General features: G+C 38.2%; 1 protein-coding gene across 1 annotated transcript; it reads right to left on the minus strand.

The window, feature by feature from the left end:
* Positions 1-1,719: 1,719 nt before the first annotated feature.
* Positions 1,720-20,479, minus strand: LOC145996531 (lysozyme-like). The gene is made up of 4 exons (XM_083133033.1): positions 20,358-20,479; positions 8,337-8,522; positions 6,358-6,431; positions 1,720-2,010 (listed from the first exon to the last, which is right to left on the minus strand). Exons 1-4 carry the CDS (start codon positions 20,413-20,415, stop codon positions 1,858-1,860), a joined length of 471 nt encoding a protein of 156 aa, XP_082989159.1. The 5' UTR covers positions 20,416-20,479; the 3' UTR covers positions 1,720-1,857.
* Between the last annotated feature and the right edge of the window lie 582 nt (positions 20,480-21,061).

A 21,061-nucleotide genomic window follows, 5' to 3' on the forward strand; every position in this document is an offset into this window, starting at 1 on the left:
GACTTCAACACTGGCAGATTATAACGCATTTCAGAATTTTGATATTACAAGTCCAATTAACGGCTTTGCCGTACATTTGTAGTTGTCTGTGATATAATGTGCATTATTTGAAATAGCAAACGTTCTAAAAAATATTAAAATCTCAACAAATCAAACCTTAAGCACTCAGGTTCATTACAAACTGAAATTCAGCACTGCAAATACGCCACTGATGCAAATTCAAATACAAAATATGCTTCGTGTCATTCTATAGATGAAGGGATCTGAACCAGTTAATCGATGGGGTGATGTAAACTACTCATCATTCATCCTCTTGATGAGACCACTCGTCATTGACATGACGAGTTATTGCTTGGCATGCGAAAGGTACAAATTACACAAAGGAATTAAACTACTGAAAAGACAATGGACACTCGTTGGATTTTGTGAACCGTTGAACCTGTATCATGGCGGGGTGTAGGATAATTACCTGTCTAACTGAAGTCTCTGAGCTGAATCAAAATAGCGAAGTCCTCTGTGAGCTTCTAACTTGTTGACCAAAGCGTGCTTCCACTATCGACCTCCTGCCTTGCTGACCTCCTCTCTCTACCAACTCAATTCCCAAAGTCCAGTCACTTCCCAGCTTGTCTCACCTCTATATTCCCTGGCCATCGAGCTCTTCCTCGATGCCGAATCGCCGAATCGTGTTTATTATAATTGCTACCATGCAAACCGCTGACACCAAACCCAGAAGTGTTACCTGTTTCCTGAATGCTCAGGAGGTTTGCATGGCACAACACAATGCATTGTAAACATGCCTAAGAGGCTTGAGACAGCTGAGAAAAACAAGTGAATGCCCTGGTCAACATGAAGCGTTCAGAGAGACTTAATAAAATAAACATACAATCTTAGGGATTGATACGGCTTTACTTTCCGTTACGAAAACAATGGATTACCAAAGTGCTGAAATGTGAATTCTCTTCCCACTGTCCCTACCCTGTAAAGGTAGATTTATATTGACTGAAACTTCTGTTCAATATTGCACAAAGGAATGCCAGTATCTTCAAAATACTTACCTAATGTATTTCATCGAGTCTTTAAGGGTATGAGACGTTATATCATGGCAGCTGGTTAGTGTACATATTCTACATTTGAAATGCCTCTTTTTTCATATTGTGGCCTTTCTCAAAGCAGTGGAACCCCACTCTGCGCAGTGTTGAATCGGGCCACTTTCCTCCGGAGGGGAGGGGGCCGGGCATGTAACATCACGGGGGGAACGTCATTGGCAACAAATTATAATACCAATAAAACAAATCTAATATTCTTAAGCTTCGCCTTACTTATGATATGTAATTAAATTAAATTAAGTGCAATTACGTTTAATTAACTATCGTTTTAAGATCCACCAACAACAACAAAACGGACGATAATTTTAATTCGCTCATTGTCTTGACTTTTAATTATAAAGAGGATTGATGATCAGTGCTAATTACAACAAAAACAAATTACAGAAAAATACACGTACGTTCTATGTTAAACTAAAGTGAAAGAAAGAAAGCCAAAGTGAGCATGACTATAGCTATTGTCCGAATGCTCTGCCAAGTTACTGGAATCTTAGTAATTTCCGGGGAGATTCCCCCCAGGACCAACCCCTGAATTCATTACACATGAGGTTACAGCCCTTCATGCCCCCTAAATCTGAACCCGGTTTCTAATATCAAAAACAGAAATACAATGTAGTTACACCAAAATATAGCATTTATTAGACCACACGTTCACACATACATAAAGCACATTAAATAATATGACGGAAAAACCCGTCCCTTAGAAACTGTCTTGAATGATCAAGTGAAGGAAAATGTCTTTGCAAGACTGTGACTACTTCCGCCCTCCGACCAGCTGCAGCTGTTGCATGCAGCTCTCGTACTTCACCCTGTAGTTGACGTCCATGTTGCCCGTGCAGCCATATCCCCCCAGGCGGTGGATGCGGGCGTAGTCATCACAGTTGATGGCCCCGTCACCATTGCAATCCTGGAAGAACGATATCAATTCTGTTATGTTCAACAATTTTGTAATTATTGACATTTGTATAATACTCTCTCTCTCTCTCTCTCTCTCTCTCTATCTCCCTCTCTCTAGCCTTTCTAAACGCAACACAAGCCTTCCATCTGTCCTTATCCTGGGCAAGATCAATCCAATATTTTCCACCCTTACCTATTTCCTTTGGGTTTACTAATAAACTAACACACTAGCCTTCTTAAACCCGAAGGTTTATGGCTGCAGCAACACAACCCTTCCATACGTCCTCATCCTGGGCAATATCAATCCAATCTTTTCCATCCTTACCGATTTCCTTTAGATTCATCTCAACGTTATCCCTCCATCTTCGTCTTGTACTTTCTACTGGTCTCTTACCATCAGGTTTCCCAACAAGAATCCTGTAAACTCTTCTTTTCTCTCCCATTCGTGTCACATGGCTTGCCCACCTAAGTCTTCTTGATTTAATCATTCTGATAATATCTGGACATGAATACAAATTATGCCGTTCTAAATTATATAACCTTCTCCACTCACATGTCTCCTCAACCCTTTTAGGCCCAATTTTTTTCATAAGGATCGTATTTTCAAATATTCTCAATTTATGTTCCTCTTCTAATGTAATGGACCAAGTTTCGCATCCATATAATAAATACTACAGGCAAAACTACTGTTTTGTATATTTTAACTTTTAGTTTCTTATATCATACGAGAAGATAAAAGTTTATGAAGAGAAAAGTAACACGCATTTCCTGAATTAAGTCTGCTTTTTATTTTATCTTTAACATCATTTCCATTTGTTAGTATTACTCCAAAGTACTTGACTTTGGAAACTGATTCAAAAGAGTTGTTTTCAATAATTAAATTTTCATTATTACCTAACACTTGGTTTCGGCCTGTAAGCATAGGCTATATTTAGTTTTCTCTTTGCTAACTTCCAAACCTATCTCTTTAGCTGCTTTGAAAAAATATTTTAGAATTATGCTTAATTGTATTTACATCATCCCCTAGTAAGTCTACATCATCTGCATTTGCTAACAACTGAGTCACACCGTTTAATTTTAGTCCTTCTTTAGTTTCTTTTACCTTCCTAACAGCATATTCTAAGCCAAAATTAAAGAGCAATTTAGATAATGCACCTCGGCCTATTATAAACCATCATGAATTGTAAATTTGTCAGACATATTAATATCACACGAATTTTACTTTCTGTTTCACTGGCGCATACTTTTATCATATTAACAAGCTTCTTAGGTTTTCCAAACTCGACTAACAGCAACATATTACATAATTGATCTCTCTTAACGGAATCATATGCTTTTTTAAAATCAATTGACTATACTCACATTTTTTCTCAAGTGTCTGTCTGATGCTAATAATTTGATCTAAGCCAGCCCCCGTGGCGGAGTGATTAGCACATCGCGCTAAGACGCCAGGCGTCCCGGGTTCGAATCCTGGCCTGGGCATGGATGTTTGTGAGTATCCATTCATCAATTTCATCACTCATCCCCATCTTCGCAAATTAGCCAAAAGTGGCACAAGAATCGAAGTAAAATAAATCTAATCAATTTGATCTATAGTTTGATAATCATCTATAATTCCATTAGCATATGTGGTTAGACTTGTTAAAAGATAGTTAGATAATATTTCACATGATGATGTTGAGAGGAGAGAAATTTCACACTAATTATTCCAGTTCATTTTATCATATATTCTAAACATACGAACAATGATTGATTCTTTCCACTGTAGAGGAATTTCTTCTATATTACATATTAAACAAATTAACTTATTCATTTTACATACTAACAAATTAACTTTAGCACAGAAAGGGTAATAGGGACTGGACCTACAGTTTAAATTAGAATCCAAACCATCATATGCCCCCACCCGGGATCCATTGATCACAAAGCGACGACGTTACCACTACGCCATCAAGGAGGCCCTTAACCTTGAACATGTTCTCGTTATTGCTCTTAGGTTGATTGATTGATATGTTGTTTTAAGTCCACTTTATGCACAGTAAGGCTAATCGGGACTGGACCTACAGTTTAAAGTGGGATCCGAACCACTTGTGCCTCCACCGGGTATCGAACCCGGGACCCCTTGATTACAAGGCGACGACGCTACCACTGCGCCATCGGGGAGGCCCTATTGCTCTTAGGTAATAATATGAAATATATAAATGAATTGTTTATTAAAATGTAGTAATGTTCATGTTGTGATTACGTGGGACATCTGCACTTCAGACTAAGGAACAAAAAGCTCTGATATTTTCGTCCTTTGGTTATAGGGCCCGCGTTTATTATATGCCCCAGGACCCGCAGTCACATAGGGTTCGCCCTGAAATTGAATATACAGTCCTAAGTAGGTTGGTTGCAGACTGTTGAAGAAAATTAAAAATGGGGATGAAAACAACCTTGGAATTTGATTCTGAAATAAGTTACATAACGAAAGATGCCTTGCTGTAACAAAGCCGTTCGTTTCTACCAAAAAAAAGACAAAGCAACTTTATAATAAAGACAATTCTGGGAACGCAACGTCTTCCCCAAGTCTTCTCGAGGAGCAGATAGGTCACGTATGAAATGCATGTGCAGTGACTGTGGCGAACAAGAATTTCCCTCATGTCTTGAAGCTTCCTCGCCTACGAAACTCGAGGAATGATGGCAAGGTCAGCTATGGATAAACTTCTGAGATTTCAAGAGCTATAATGTCACTATTATAATTCAATCTTCTTTCAAGTTTTAAATACGAGAAGACGTTCGATTTCGAAAGCTCCGATGAGAAGCCTATCCGAAATTGACCTGGCTGATAATGAGAGAGAATATATTCATCATTCCCTTTAGTCCCTCAAGTTGAGATTGATAGAAGACTTAGATGGACAGGCCATGAGGCACAAATGGGAAAGGAGAGAAGAGTTTATAGGACTCTTGTTGGGAAACCTGATGGTAAGAGACCTGTAGGAAGGCCAAGAAGAAGATGGAGGGTTAACGTTGAGATGGGCCTAAAGGAAATCGGTAAGGATGGAAAAGATTGGATTGATTTTGCCCAGGATAGGGACAGATGGAAGGCTTGTGTTGCTGCAGCCATAATTTTTCGGGTTTAAGAAGGCTAGAGAGTTAGTTAGTTGAGATTGATGTTAGCACTCCAAACTTCGAAAGTCTGGCCGGAATGATATCGAGAGAGAATCTCTTCATCATTCATTTCAACCCCTCAAGATGAATGTGACATTATCCGTCCAATGGTCGGAAGTAGTGTGCTGCAGCGAGAGGATTTCGCTCGGGCGCCAAATAGTTCGCAAGGGTGACGCTAGATAGCGTACGGAATTGAGAGCTTATTCGAGCGGTATACACCCAGTAGTATACATATAACCGTAATTTGTCTGTGTTAGTAAGCCCTCAAATATGGATCTTGAAGTGAAAGATGCAGTGAAATTGAAACTTAAGTGAACATAGTCATTATTTCCATGTTAAAATGTAGTTTAGTCTATCATATCATTTACCAATACAAAGTGATATATGAAAATGAAATAGATGATTGTGGGCTGAAACTGCCCGGACGGATATTTTATAAAATGTTATGCCATGGTATACGCTCGAGGGTGGGAGACTCTAACGAATACAAGCGAGCGAAAGTGATTCCATGCAGGACTTTAGTCGGAAGCCTATCCGGAGATAACACTGCTGGTATACTGAGAGAATATCTTTATCAGTAATTCTCTTCTTGAACCCATATCAGTATTTTCATGTTTCATAGCATTATGGTAGCAGTGTAGAACCTTAGTCTAAATCGTCATTGAATGTAGAGAAAGGCCAAAGAGCGTCCCCAGAGTGGTCGGTATAACTTGCATAACAATGTCAATTTAACAACGAGTTTACTGATAACCTGATATAACCAGTGTTCGAATTGAAGGTGGAGGGGATTCCCTTTCCCCGTATTTTACACATTTTTTCACAGACTCAAAATTTCGGGAAGGTATTACAATATCAAAACTTAATTCTAATAACAAAAAGTGATAATTGCACTACTGGCATGTCAAACCTTATAGAAAACAAGTTGAAGTCCTAAACCTGTAATTTATACCTATACAAACGGTATTTTTGTGTAATGAACAGTCTCCAGTTTGTACAGAATATGACTCAAATTGGATTTTTGCTTTGCTATAGTTAGTATAATTAATTTTAATTTACTTATCGTAATAGTGAAACGAGAATAATGGTAAGTTCTGTAGTTCTCTCCCCCGGCCTGGTACATTTTTCAAGTTAGAACGGTGTGGATACCTATTTAATGTAAAATGTAATTCCCATTAAGTCTTAAGAGTTAACGAACGTTGTAGATTACCTGACTGAACTTGTCCATGTATTGCCTCACAACTTGTGCCGCACAGAAAGCATCCTTAACACACGTAGGGTAAGCTGAAATCATAAAAAAATCACTAATAAAAATATAGAAAATACACAACTAAAAAATCAATAGTGAACACAGTAATGCTGAATTAAATATGTACAGGGCCCGGACAACCTTAAATATGCATGCAAGTATTCACTAGAAAGGTGCACACATGTAAATAAATATGCACTTTAAAAAACAACAGGGTGCCTTTTTCAAATGTTTTCTGTTAGTTACTGCAAAAACCCTTACATGTAAGCAGCTCATACGATTTAGCATGTAATGAATGTAAAAGTTGCAGGTGTTAATTTTTCCACACACACTTGTATACTTCACACTGCTGTTTTATAAATGGAAGAAAAATTACACTCCTTACAGATAATGATTACAACATGCTATATCAAATTTTCAATCTTGAAACTCCTGTTTGCGGCAAGAATATATTTTATTTTTTATACTCCGAAATAACTGTGCAGCAACTGAATCCAGTGTTAACTCAATTTTGAACGGAGTGTGGGTAGGGTTACGAGACCACTATAAGGGTAAAGAAGGACTTGCTATCCCAAAATGTAGGACTTTAAGTCAAAATGTACAACACAAATCATTCGCAGTAAATTACTAGAACATGTTAGTAAGTAATGTAAAAATTTACACATTTTCAGTTTTAAAAGATAATATTCTTTATGGATTTCTTAGATACAAAGTTCCCAAACTTGCAATCAACAATACACAATACATTTCCTACCACACGTGTTTTCAGTCATATTTCTCTGAGGAGCCAACTTTTCTTAAAATTTCAGATTTAGTCAAAATATACTTTTGGAACTCCGAACCCTTTGAAATTTACAGAAACCAGTACCAAACCTTTTACAGAGTTTGTGATAAATTTCTTTCTTTCACCACTTTACATTGTGCTGACATTAATGAAAATACTCTCTAAACTTTTGCATTATTACCTGGAATGACAAACAAATATTCAGCAATTAACATAACTTGAAATAATATGAAACATAATGTTCTTAAGATAACTTGAAATGGTTCCAAAAATTTCACTTGGGTGGTTAATGGTTCAATAACTTTGTTCTGGCACTTATTTTTTTCCAGTGTCTGAATTCACTATTGGTTGTGGGAGTGGAGTCTATAGAATTTGAGATGTGTAGATGTTTTCTTTGATTACTCTTTTTTTTTGATCAAAGCACATATTTTCTTAATTCATATTATGTGGCGCTCTAAATGTAGGTCGTTTGAATTCTGTTTACATTACTTATGTCCGGACGCTGGACATTAAGATAAAATGTAGGACATATCCGGGAAAGAGAAGACATCTGGTAACCCTAGGTGTGGGTTATCAACCGCTCAAATAATCTTTCTAGTTGATTTGGTGTTTTAAGTCCACTTTATGCACAGTAAGACTAATCGGGACTGGACCTACAGTTTAAACTGGGATCTGAACCACTTGTGCCTCCACCGGGTATCGAACCCGGGACCCCTTGACTATTATTATTACTTGTTTTCTAGTGAATGTCCAGACATTCAAGCAGGGTTGTTAAAGGACCAGGAATCCATAAATTCTAATGAGTTCTATTGGGACCGGAACATTTTTTTCTCGCACAATTTAAATTCGGTCCAAGTTGCATATTGTTTCATTGAAAAACGGTTCCTGGACCCTAATTAAACTGATCCGGAAATAGGTTCGTGGACCGTATTTAAATTGATCGGGATAAAAGGTTCCTGGACCGAATTGAAATACTTTAAACATAAAAAAGTTTTAGAACCCATTTACGCTTGCTGATTTTCTCTCCTGGACCGGATTTGAATTTATTTAAAATCCCTGGACCTTCAACAACCCTGCATTCAAGTCGAGGAGAGGAATATAAATTTATGTGATATTTTTTCTAATTTTATCAAAGTTTCCATATGATAGCCCTTACCTCCATCCCTATTGGGATCATCACCCTTAAGGACTACTTTGTTGGCGTCCGCCCAGTAGGCCCACGTTATCCTGAAGAGTCCGCAGACATCACCGTCACAGCCCATCGTCAGGTTGCAGTTGGAGCTGGCCTCGCAGATGCATCCTAGGCACAAGTCTGAAATCGGTTCTCGTGGGAAGTTCTGACCTGAAACAGAGAATAATAGTTGAGTGGACCGAACAGAAGGAATCTATAAAGTAGTGTGTTCTATTAAAAGGCATGTACAACTCAGATGTACTTGTGTAGACAGTGGCGTGCTCAGCAGTTTCGAAAGGGTGGGGGTACGAATATATATTTTTAGTAGCCATCCCTCATTTTGGCATCTCTTCTTACCTTTGATCTCTTTTTAGAAATACTAAGCCCCCACCAACAACCCTTTGGGTACACCACGTTGTGCAGATTTGCGTGCGCTCTGTGCATACGAGAGCGCTCTTACACTATATAAAGAGAGTTGCCCACGCCTGTTTTAAAAGAATATTCAAAAGTTAAACTCATTTCATACAAACTGTAATGAGGCTCTAAATAGATGATTAAATGAGGCATATGTGAACAGTGGATGTAACATAACCATGTTATGTGAACATTCAATGCGAGTCTAGCAGAATGGTTTCTCCCTCTCACTGGATGTTTTTATTCTGTGCAAGCGTAGAATGCTACAGTGTATGTTTTCGCACATGAAGCTGACACCCCTAAATGGAGGCTTGCTATACAAGCGTCATGAACTTGATAAGGCTGAATTGCACATTACTATTATTATTACATTATTTAGTTATTGTTGCGGTGATTTGTTATTAGTATCCTTATATTGACTTTTTAATCTATATGTTCACAAAACAATGTATAATAAAAAATAATCGACATTGACTTAACAATTAGACAAAAAGTCTGACATATTGAGTGCGTGTTTTTGAATAACGGGTTAAGAAAGTTAAAGGATGGTGTTCATTTACTTTTTCAGGGTGGCTACAAACAAGCAGAATTGAAATTCCCTGACTTTTCCAGGTTTTCCAGGACAAAATTTACATTTTCCCCTGACAATTACAAACTAAACTAAATCGATGTTTTTGCAAATGGAAATAATAAACTCATACAGATCCACGTATGGTTTTGTTAAGTACCTATATTATCTTCTGTGAAATTGACTTAATTTCTCTATTCTCTATGATTTGAATTCAAACGGCAAAATAGTGAATTTGGAAAATTATTACAATTCACAAGCTAGGGAAGGATTGCGGAATTTTGTCATACGCAGTAAGTTTAAAATAAAATACTTGATTATTTTTAAAGTTGCGACTAAATGAGATTAGGGTGAAGAGTGATTAACTAAGAAATACATTTTGTAATTTATCAGTCTCCTTATACATTCTTGGTATTATATGTTGATATTTGCACTGAGGTTTGGAACCCTCTGCTTGCAAGAACCATGAGTGCGGACTCATTTTTCAATGCATAAAGCTATTTCTCTCTTCTCTGTAAAGCAAACAACTTAACTCTTGCATATAAGTGAAACAATTGAATCAAACAAAATAAAGTGTCATATTTCCTTACATTATCAATGGGATTTCTGCTTCAGTACAGTATATCCAAGTGAAGTACTGTGAAACTGACAACATGCAGTTATACCATTAATGCTGACGAAAAGGGTATGTAGGTCTCGTAGAAATTTAACGCAAGGAATTTATAGAATTGCATTGTATAGGTACCTGATTTAGCTAACCACACATTAAAACAGGAACACACTAATAATAAAAGCTTCTAAAAGTTCATATACGAGGGGCATCCTGAAAAAAGCTCCAATGGTGCCTATACGCAGCACCAGTGGCCAGAAAACGACACACACACATGTAGGCAGGTAGAAGTGGCATGTAGCTGTAATCTGGTACAGTTGCAATGCAGCCGTTTTAGGACAGTTCTAGGTTAAAGATTGCAGCTCTCATACAGTCTCCCACCGACTGCGATGTAGCCTACATTGCACGTTCAGAATTTGGCACAGAGCCAGCAGCAATCGTGTGAGGTGTGCAGACCGGACGTCGTGAGTGATAGTATGGTCAGACGATGGTGCAGACAATTCACGGAAGGCCAATCGAATGTGCACAGCCCCATACAGCTGAGTACACACGGGACCTTTGCATCACTTCAGGTGAGAGATCTTGGACCACTCCCTGTACAACCCTGGCCTTGAATGTACCGACTTTCATCTCTTTGTTTAACTGAAGAAGTTTCTGGCAGGGCAAGGATTTGACAGCTACACTGCGGTAGAGATAGTTCCAGTCTTTGCTGTCAGACACATATACCATGGGCATACAAAATTTAGTGCCATGCTACGACAAATGCCAGAACAACGGTGTTGATTATGCCGAAAATTAGGTTAGGACTCACTGTTACTAATGCAATAAATTACAACTGATTTTCTTGTTTTATTTATGTCTAATTGGTAGGGACCTTGATATTTTGTTATTTTTTTCAAATTGGTGTATTTTCTTATTTTTTATTTTTTACTATACGGTGTTATTTTTTCCCAAAATCACATTTTCATTTTAGCGCATTTTCTGAAAAATATCTGAAATTATACCTTCATGGTGTTTATAAACTACTGTTTCAAATTGTAAGTCACATGGCTTACACCTCTTCGTGAGAGTTTGATATCTTGAAAGTTATTATGGGAGAGTTATTTTCCATACCCCTTTTTTAATTTTAAGGTAAGGATTTTAGATAATGGAATTTTCCCCGTATATACTGAAGAGTGCATAATGACCATAAGTGGCGACGCATCCAAAATATTAAAATCAATCAATTTCACGTGACAGATACCGATATATTATGGCACCAACAATTGGCATTATCCTTTTTTGACTTGTTACTGTTACGTTTCCTAAAATTCGCGTTTTTGTTTTAGAACATTTATCTGCCAAATATACCGAAACTTAATACTCCATTGTGCTTTTAAACTATTATTTTAAATTGTAGGTCACATGGTCTACATATTTTCGTGACAGTTTGATATGTTGGAACAGATTTTTGAGGAAGTAAAAGTAAAGTGCTCCCCTGCACTTTTCCATGAAGGTGTATAGGGGTGTGGAGTTAGGGTCCCACACTTTCTTGATCACGGCCGAAGGTGGGGGTGATGTGACCAGCACCACGCTCCTGGCTACCTTTATCCCTCAAAGTTTCCTCAAGGTACTAGCTTCATATGATGCTGGGTGGGCACCGGAACAGTTTGAGTATGTGGAAAACATTCCGGTTCTCCCCCGCAGGGGATTGACCACGGGTCTCTCGCATATTAGCCAGATGTCCTAACGGCTGGGCTCCATTATTACTCGCTCGACAAATGTCGATGGTGCGCACTTAGCTTGGTAATTCAAAACATATCTCGTGCGACAAATCTGAAGATGTGGCTCCCGTGTGACGGTAGATACGCACTCGATCTCCTGTTAGAACTCTGCCACTTTGTTCTGTGATGCAAATGGTTTTGATAGAAGTTGAAAAGATCGTGGGATATACATGATTTAATGTGGCTGTCGGAATTATTCCATGTACGTATAACTCTATAGTTTACTCTTGAGTAAAATGTTGGAAAACTTGCATGTTCTATGTACACAAAAACATGGCCTAGAAAAGACAAGAATGTTGGATTTCATGGAATTTTTCATTGTTTTAGGAGATTTCTTTTAAAAAAAACTAGAAACGCCAACAATTCGCATTATTTTGATTTTTCGAACGGGCGAAAAATGTGTCCAGACATCACTGCACTAGACATCCTAAACATAACTTCGCAGCAATTACCATTTTTCACGGTTTTGGCGTTTGCGAAAAATCAATGTAGCTACTATTTGGAAATTACTTTCTTGCCACCCCTCGTATAAATCAGTAGATGGAAATTTAGCAGGGCTGGCAGAGAAAAGTCAATTCTTGAAGAAAGTGATCTGCTTTTATGATGGAATGATTCGAGTAAATATATTAAAATATTTACGTATTTATTATTAGTATTTTATTTTATAATATTGGACATTAACCTTACTCAGTGAGAGATTAATCACCATCTCTCACGAGTTTAAACAGACAGAACAGAGAGTGGAGTTAATTTCATTGCAATACTAGTGTTGCAGTATATTTGAGTTTGGGAGCATGCACTTGCCAATTTTTATAACGTTCATCAATGCAGATTTATATTTAACTTTTACGTGATAGTATTCAATATATATCCCATTTGGTTGCATTTTTCTTGATATCTAAGAATAGTGCAATACCATTGTAAACGTATGTTAGCTTGTGCGAAACCAGTAATACGTCAAGATGATGAAAGAAAACCTTCGAAAGCACTGCTACATTAAATAAGGTGAAGTGAGGCAGAAGAGTTATAAAATTCCAGCAGCATATTTGCAGTCTAAAGCTCTTCTTGTTTATGCATGCGATTTTTGTTGGATGTTGCAGTCCATGCAATTTCTGTCGCATGTTGTAGTGACATACTTTGTCGGGTGGCGATATTCGACAAAAATCGTATGTATCAATGGAACCTATTTGTTTCCATGTTCCTTTAGTTTGCCCAACAAAATGCCTTACTACGACGTCAGACAACTATCGGACGGCGCCACCCGCTCTTATCCCCTCCATCTGTTGACAAGTTCCCTTACTACTTCCATACGGACAAGAAAAAATCATAATTCAATGCATTTTCCACGTAATATTTAGAGGCTTAACCTTTATTCCCCCGATGATACCATATGGTATCACCAGATTAAGGTCGTACCCGCCCGATGATACCATATGGTACCATGGTGCTCATTACGAAATGAATGTGCTTTTTGGACCTTCATACTCTTATGTTTGGGTAGAAACTCTGACACAGGTCTGGAGCAAGCCTGGTAAATTCATATTGATGACCAATCTCTCCCCTCTCCCCCCCCCTTTTGCACAACATATCCATGCCACATTTCCGAACAGAGATTCACATTTTGGCTCATTATTCAACTTGTATGGCACCCAGGAACATGAAACATGTTTCAATCTCTTTGGAAACGTCCATTCTTTGAAGATAATACTAAAATTCGCCCCCTCTCCCAAAAATAGCGGGAGAAGAGGGGCAAACTTCAGATTTTTATGATTATTTCATTGAAATTCGAAGGTCGCGCCCACCGAAACCCCCTTCCACGGTTCGGCGACCTGAATTGCACACGGTTGCATGCTCTGAAGTTGTAGCTGCAAAACAAAACTTATCCTAAGTAGATTCCTCCCATAGTGCCCGAGTTATAACAATTTTCCTCCAAAAAGGCAAATTACCTATTTTTCGCAAAGAAAAAAAATCACATTTTGGCTTATTATTTAACTTGTATGACACCCAAGAACATGAAACATGTTACGTTCTCTTGAGAAATGTCCATTCTTTGAAAATAATACTAAATTTCGCCCCCTCTCCCCAAAATAGCGGGGGAAGAAGGTGCAAACTCCAGATTTTTATGTTTTTTCCATTGAAATTCGGGAGTCGTGCCCCCCAGAGCCACCCTTCCTTGGTCCGGCGGTCTGAATTGTACACGGTTGCATGCTCTGATGTTTTAGCGTAAAAACAAAAGTTATCCGAAGTAGATTGCTCCCATAGTGCCCGAGTTATAACAATTTTTCTCCATAGAATGTTCGAATTTAAAATTGCCGCCGAGAAGCCCGGGCGAGAGGAATTTCTCTCTCCTCCTGCCATCACTGGTTTCTGGCGCCGTGGTTGTGTTGCGCATAAAAGGGCCCTAAAAGTTCAGGCCGAAACTTACGAACGAGATTTCCTGTTCCCGTGCAGAGTTCCGTAATGATATCTTTAAATAAATAAATAAATAAATAAATAAATAAAATCCAAAAAATCAATGAAGACGAAATTCCCTGACATTTCCCTGACTTTTTTTGACACCTCAAATTCCCTGACCTTTCCCGGTTTTCCAGGTTTTCCAGGTCTGTCGCCACCCTGTTTTTGTATTTTCTAGACACCAACTTATTATATAATAATATATTTAGTTTTCGATTTGATTATTTTAAGTTTGCTATGATAAAGTACTTTGATAGTGAATAATATTATGGCGAACAAAGCTATTTGTTATGTAATTAGCCTCATAGCATGAGATGTAATTTCTAATGACGAAAAATCAAACTTTTCCACAAAAGTCTGTTTTCGAAGTACATATTCACTTTAGATAGATAGGCATATTTGTGGTATTAACCATTCTTTAATATAGTCTATTTAGTTACGTTTTCGATTTCTGGGTTGGATACATATTTATATTTTCTTTGTGTCCTTTGAAACAAGCTAAACTAACCACTTTCACGACACTTACACTTCTAGGCAATGAAACAAAAGTCTCTAGAGTAGCTGAATCTCTATCACTCTGCTTGGTTGTCAAGCAATGCAAAGTTTTCCTAAATATTTCATGGCGGCAAGTGGGGAAACAGCTGCCTCCTTCATTGGCTGCACAACACTCACTGGTCCCTACCCATCATGCCACTATGATATAGCTAGGCAAGACCTTGCATCAATTTGCCTCAACAAAAGACAAACGATTTTAGATTTTCCGCCGTTCTACCTAGACTTCCACCTCGCTGCTTCTACCAAACAGAATGTTCATGACACCAAGCACCCATGACGTAAGTTCACGAGAATTTCCAAGTGTTTTCTTCATTGCGCATTTCGTTGCTTCGCTCGGCTAGCTTTCAAGTTCCAAGGGCAATGAATAAGTGAAATACGGTTTGCACTAACAGCAACTGACCTTAACGATGCAAGAATAAAGAGGCTTCACAATGCTCAAGGGCAAGGTATTTCTATCCAGACAGGAAATTATGAAAGGAGCTACTTTGTCCATTGGTTGCAATTGCTGTTACTCATCGCAAGGTTGATTTAGTGAGTTATTTCAACCTATAGGTTAACGCGATGAAGTGAGAATGAACTGACATGTGAAGACATCCATGCCTTGCCAGGGATTCGATCACAGGATCATGTTTTCATAACTCTAACCGATAGCCACTTAAGGACACAGAACTAGAAATGCATCAAATCAACATTGATGCATTCTTAGTATGCATAATTTAATTATAATAATTTAACACAGTCAACCGTGTAATTTTGGTTTCTTTGAAATTATTGTATCTGATCTTCCATGTGGCACGAATGGGAGAGGAAAGAAGAATTTACAGGATTCTTGTTGGGAAACCTGATGTAAGAGACCTGCAGGAAGGCCAAGACGAAGATAGAGGGATAACGTTGAGATGGACCTAAAGGAAATCGGAAAAGATTGGATTGATCTTGCCTAGGATAGGGACAGATGGAAGGAAGACTTGTGTTGATGCAGCCATAAACCTTCGGGTTTAAGAATGCTAGAGAGAGAGAGAGAGAGAGAGGTAGATCTTCCCATTCATGGCCGTATATAAGTGGAGAGCTTAACGAGTCCAAACCCCTCCTATTGGTTTAGTAAACATTTTGCACTGATTACATAAGCAAATCAACAATCCATCATTTCATTACATTACTTGGAAGAAATTTGAAAAATGTATTTATAATGGAAATTCCGAAATTCAATTTCAATCATGTATTTTTCATCATTACCTAAGAATGTTTCAGAATTTGTTGTGGAAAAAATATTCTGTAATTGGCAATAATTAATTGTACTTAGTCTGAAAGGGTGAAAATTCAGACATATTATGATTTTTTTCAAAAGTTCAAAAATAGAAATATGAATGTACTCCTATTAAACATAATGAAAAATAATAATATTGTTGTGAATAGGTGAGCATTGATATATACAGCGAGAGTGTTTAAAATAAACTATAATATTGATTAATTAGTTGTTAACTGTTGATTTATAACTCTTTACAGCTACTAAAATATTTCTATCCTTGAGCTGCTGAAATTTGAACCCCTTACACTATTTCTATCTATATACATCCATGTTCTCATTGATGCATCATACTGAACAGCAGATGATACAGTACCCTTTAATGCACAAAATGTTTAAGCATTATGATGTGTTACTTGAGACAACATATTTGTGTCAATTGCTAGGATATTTTGGTTCCTGGGATCTGTGTGAACAACCAGCAAAGGCTTAAAAATAGGAAACTACACAGGAACTACTATAGCCTACATATAAAAATTTTAGTGGAGAAAAATGCCTACCTGACACTACCTCATTGCAATATGCATCTCAATCGGTACAGTGTAGCTATGGAAATTAAACAATAAGTAAGCAACAATAGGAATTACGTTAGTTTTCGATACCTTAGAAAATCGGAAAAATCTACAAATTATCAACTTTATATGGTCTAATGTATAGTCGATAAGCATATAGATAAAGCCTACTGACTGGTTAGAAAGTACTAAAGATTGAAAAATAAAAGTGAATTTACTGAAAGGTCTACAAAATCTGGATAATAACAATATAAATGAATGTGATTTTTAAGTTCGTTCAATAAATCAATGAAATATTGTGTCCCAGTTTCTAAGTCATAAGAATGGAGAATGTCATACCATGTTAACTGAGAATTGAGGTACAACACGTTTTTTTATTACACTTCCAAGGACGATACCATAGCGAGGTAGGGTGGATGCCCGCACTGTTGTGAGTCCTATTCCCCAATCCCTCTCGTTCATTTCCTTATTTAAAAACATATTACTTTAAAATATATGATTCCTAAATGTATGGGATGAGGAGACAGGTGAGTGGAGAAGGTTACATAATTTAGAACTACATAATTTGTATTCATGTCCAAATATTATTAGAATAATTAAATCAAGAAAGAAGACTCAGGTGGGCAGGCCATATGGCACGAATGGGAGAGGAAAGAAGAGTTTACAGGATTCTTGTTGGGAAACCTGATGGTAAGAGACCTGTAGGAAGGTCAAGACGAAGATGGAGGGACAACGTTGAGATCTACCTAAAGGAAATCGGTAGGGATGGAAAAGAGTATATAGATCTTGCTCAGGATAGGGACAGATGGAAGGCCTGTGTTGCTGCAGCCATGAACCTTCGGGTTTAAGAAGGCTAGAGAGTTAGTTAGTTAGATTCCAAAATATATGGCATTCAGTGAAAAACTTCCCCCACAATTCATTGCGCCATATTATTGGCAAAACAGATCAGATAGTGCGTTGAATACATACCTGGTAAGCATTTTGCGTATGGTCTTTGCCAAAGTGATGAGGAATGTGCATTTTTTTTTACCATTTCCGAAGACATGCAGAAACAGTGAAAGTGTGTAATGTAGTGAAAAGCAAATTTTCTCACCGTAAGAAGGCCTTATATGCTTTCCTTAGCACACGCGAATCTGTTTGCCCGATTGCTTTGCAAAGTACACTGGGTGATGACGTCAAGTTGATTATCATCGATTAACACAACGTTCTTTCATGTGAATTTCTGCTGCAGCGCATTTGTGGATGACACACATGTTTACTACTTTTGTTATTTTTATGCCGCATGTCTACCTGCCTAAGCCAATCGCGACGATGAGGATCCTTGGATTTGGGGTGCATCACGCTAGTCATTACGCCACGGAAACTGAGTTGTGAATGTTATGCAAAAGTAAATGCTAATTTATGTAGGAATTTTAGTGAAACTAGAAGGCTCGATCAGGACTCGATCCGTGAACAGCGTCATTGCTCTACCAAACGAGCTACCGAGACGGCGCTGGCTTCGCCTGATTTTTCGCTTTCACTGTTTTACTTATAATTCTTTGATTGTTCTTTAGCATACAATGTTAATTGGACATTAATCGTTACCGTGCTTCTAATGAGTTTCCTTATTCTAACAATATTATAACACCATTAAGCCTTGTTTCCATGATATGAAAAACTCAATATGCTGCCCAAGGCAGAAATTTATTTTATTTTAAAACATAAACTAAACGTAACGTTTCAACCTTCTAGCAAGGTCTTCTTCAGACTCTGTACCAATTGCAAATTTGTTCTTGGTAGTCTGAAGAATACCATGCTAGAAGGTTGAAACGTTACGTTTAGTTTATGTTTTAAAATAAAATAAATTTCTGCCTTGGGCAGCATATTGAGCTTTTCTAACACTATGTTTCGACAGAGAGCACCTCTCAAACATTATTTATTGTCTAGTGCCTCTACTACCGCAAGGGGGCCAGAGGAGACACTTGCCCCCTAAGATATCTGGGAAAAGTTCATGTAATTCGAATGTGAAAGTGTGCCGATATTTTATTACAAACAATATTGTTTTCTGTGATTTACAAGACTGTGTTACAACAATTCACTGTCATGTCCAACAAAATAAACAGAAAATGTTTTCACATTGACTGCCATAACAAAGGGTGTGCGGAACGGAAAATGTTTGATCGAAACGGGATTTGGAAGTGACATTTCATAATCCCGACATTCGGGACTGAAAAAAATTCGCCATTTCCGGACTAGGTCGGATTTGTTTTTTTAAAATTCCAGACGCGGTGAAAATCTCGAATTCTACACACAATTTAGGTACTCCTCAAAGAGGTAAGTGTTAATTTCAAGAAATTTCTGACACCTACAGTGCAGAAAATACCAAAAATTATCTACTTTTAAATACGATCTTGGCTGTTCGGGATCGCAAAAAGTCGGGAAATCATCTCCCAAAGTCGGGATCTGATGTCCCGCTATTTGAATTTTTTACAGTACCCTTCGGCTCGTAAAAACATGAATCAGAGGTACTACGAAGCAGAGCAGATTACGTCATCTCTAGCAGTAAGTCTTGACATCTTCTACCCTGAAGATGAGAATGACGTTAGCTCTCGAAAGCTCGGAAACTTTTCCAGAATTGACCTGGTCTATAGCCCGAGAGAATTTATTCATCAAGTGTTTGATGTCTAAAAGGAAGAGAAGTATTTACAAACAATTTAGAGATGTTTATGGAAATGAAGCAAGACGAATTCAGTTTCTATTTAAAAGGTGGACTCAAGTTTGAGCTTATCAACAAGTTTAAACTGGACCTACAGTTTAAAGTGTGATCCGAAACACCATAGGCGTAACTTGGGCCTAATTTTGAGGGGGCAGACTCAAACTTGGGCCTAATTTTGAGGGGGCAGAATCAAACTTGGGCCTAATTTTGAGGGGGCAGAATTAAACGGCCTAATTTTGAGGGGGCAGAATTAAACGGCCTAATTTTGAGGGGGCAGAATCAAACTGGGCTTAATTTTGAGGGGGCAGAATTAAGCGGCCTAATTTTGAGGGGACAGAATTAAACTGGGCCTAATTTTGAGGGGGCAGAATCAAACTTGGGCCTAATTTTGAGGGGGCAGCATTAAACTGGGCCTAATTTTGAGGGGGCAGAATCAAACTTGGGCCTTATTTTGAGGGAGCAGAATCAGACCTGGGGTCTAATTTTGAGGGAGTAGAATCAAATCTGGGACTTAACTTTGGGGGAAGAGACTCAAAAAGTTTTCCATCCCATAAAAATAGCGTCCAGGATTATTTACTAAATAACTGTGGCGTTTGCGAAATTACAAATATTACTCTTTATAACTTTGCTCCTCAGGCCCCCAACTTTGTAAATTTTAATAAAATTCGAAAATTTTAGGGGGCAAGTGCTCCCCCTTGCCCCCGCCAAGTTGCGCCTATGCCGGAACCACTATATGCCTTCAACGGTTTGTTTAGTTTACGGACTGGTAACATATACAAATGTATATACTAAGAAAACAAAAACTATCTCCAAAAATATAATTACAAATACGCCACTGAGTGAGCATCCCCCCCCTCCCCCAAAGCAAAAAGCTTAATTCGCACTGTGAGGTAAACCACAGAAACGACACTAGAACATAATAAGAGCTGAACTTGAACACTTTACACGAAAAAACTAGACAACAGCGAAATCGACGCATTCAGGATGCACCAAGATGAACGAAAAACGAATCGCGAACAGCCACTGAACCACACCGAGTTCGACACCCACCCTCACCATCATCCTCGCACTCCGCACAAACACGATGATGACGTAGTACACAGAGATGATGGTAACACTTGAGTGCACTCACCAAGGACGAAGAAAACGGCGAAGGCACAGACAAAACACAACACTATCGGACCCTGCATGCTGGCAGCCTGCAACGACCTGACTGGGAGAGCCGCTTCTTCTTGTATGATATATAAGCGAAGAAGGCGGTGACTGGTGCTACAGCGGCCTTCGAGAGAGCGGGTTTCGCCTTTTACCAGGCTCGGCGGCGGCTGATGGCAAGTTTTAGGGCACTAAAGGTATCTACGTTGGAGGAAACGGGAGTTTAGAACGCTAAGATGTACTAGTAGCATGGGAAGAACCGACCTCCACGACAGAGTGGTTATCGGCGTGCTACGACGTCAGGATCCCGGGCTCGAATCCAAACCTGGGCATGTATGTCCCTTATGATTCTCCCTTCACCATTTTCATCATATCATCAGTTCATCACTTATCTTCAACGTAGCGATTAGCTAAAAGTGGCAGAAAAGCGACGCTTAATAACAAGAATAAAATTTTCTGGGATGAAATTTTCGGCTACTCTTCAAGTTCCATTGTTATTGTTATTTTCTTGTCATAAAAACTACTCAAAATATTGCGGTATGTTCAATAAATGATTGTGCATTCATGCAGTTACACATACAAACACACACACACACACACACACACACACACACACAGAGAGAGAGAGATTTCGTTCGATACATAAACATATGTATGGTTGGTTGGTTGATTTAGTGTTTTAAG

This window comes from Lepisma saccharinum, chromosome 12 (genome assembly GCF_977018435.1).
Source record: "Lepisma saccharinum chromosome 12, izLepSacc3.1, whole genome shotgun sequence".
Taxonomy (NCBI): Eukaryota; Metazoa; Arthropoda; class Insecta; order Zygentoma; family Lepismatidae; genus Lepisma; species Lepisma saccharinum.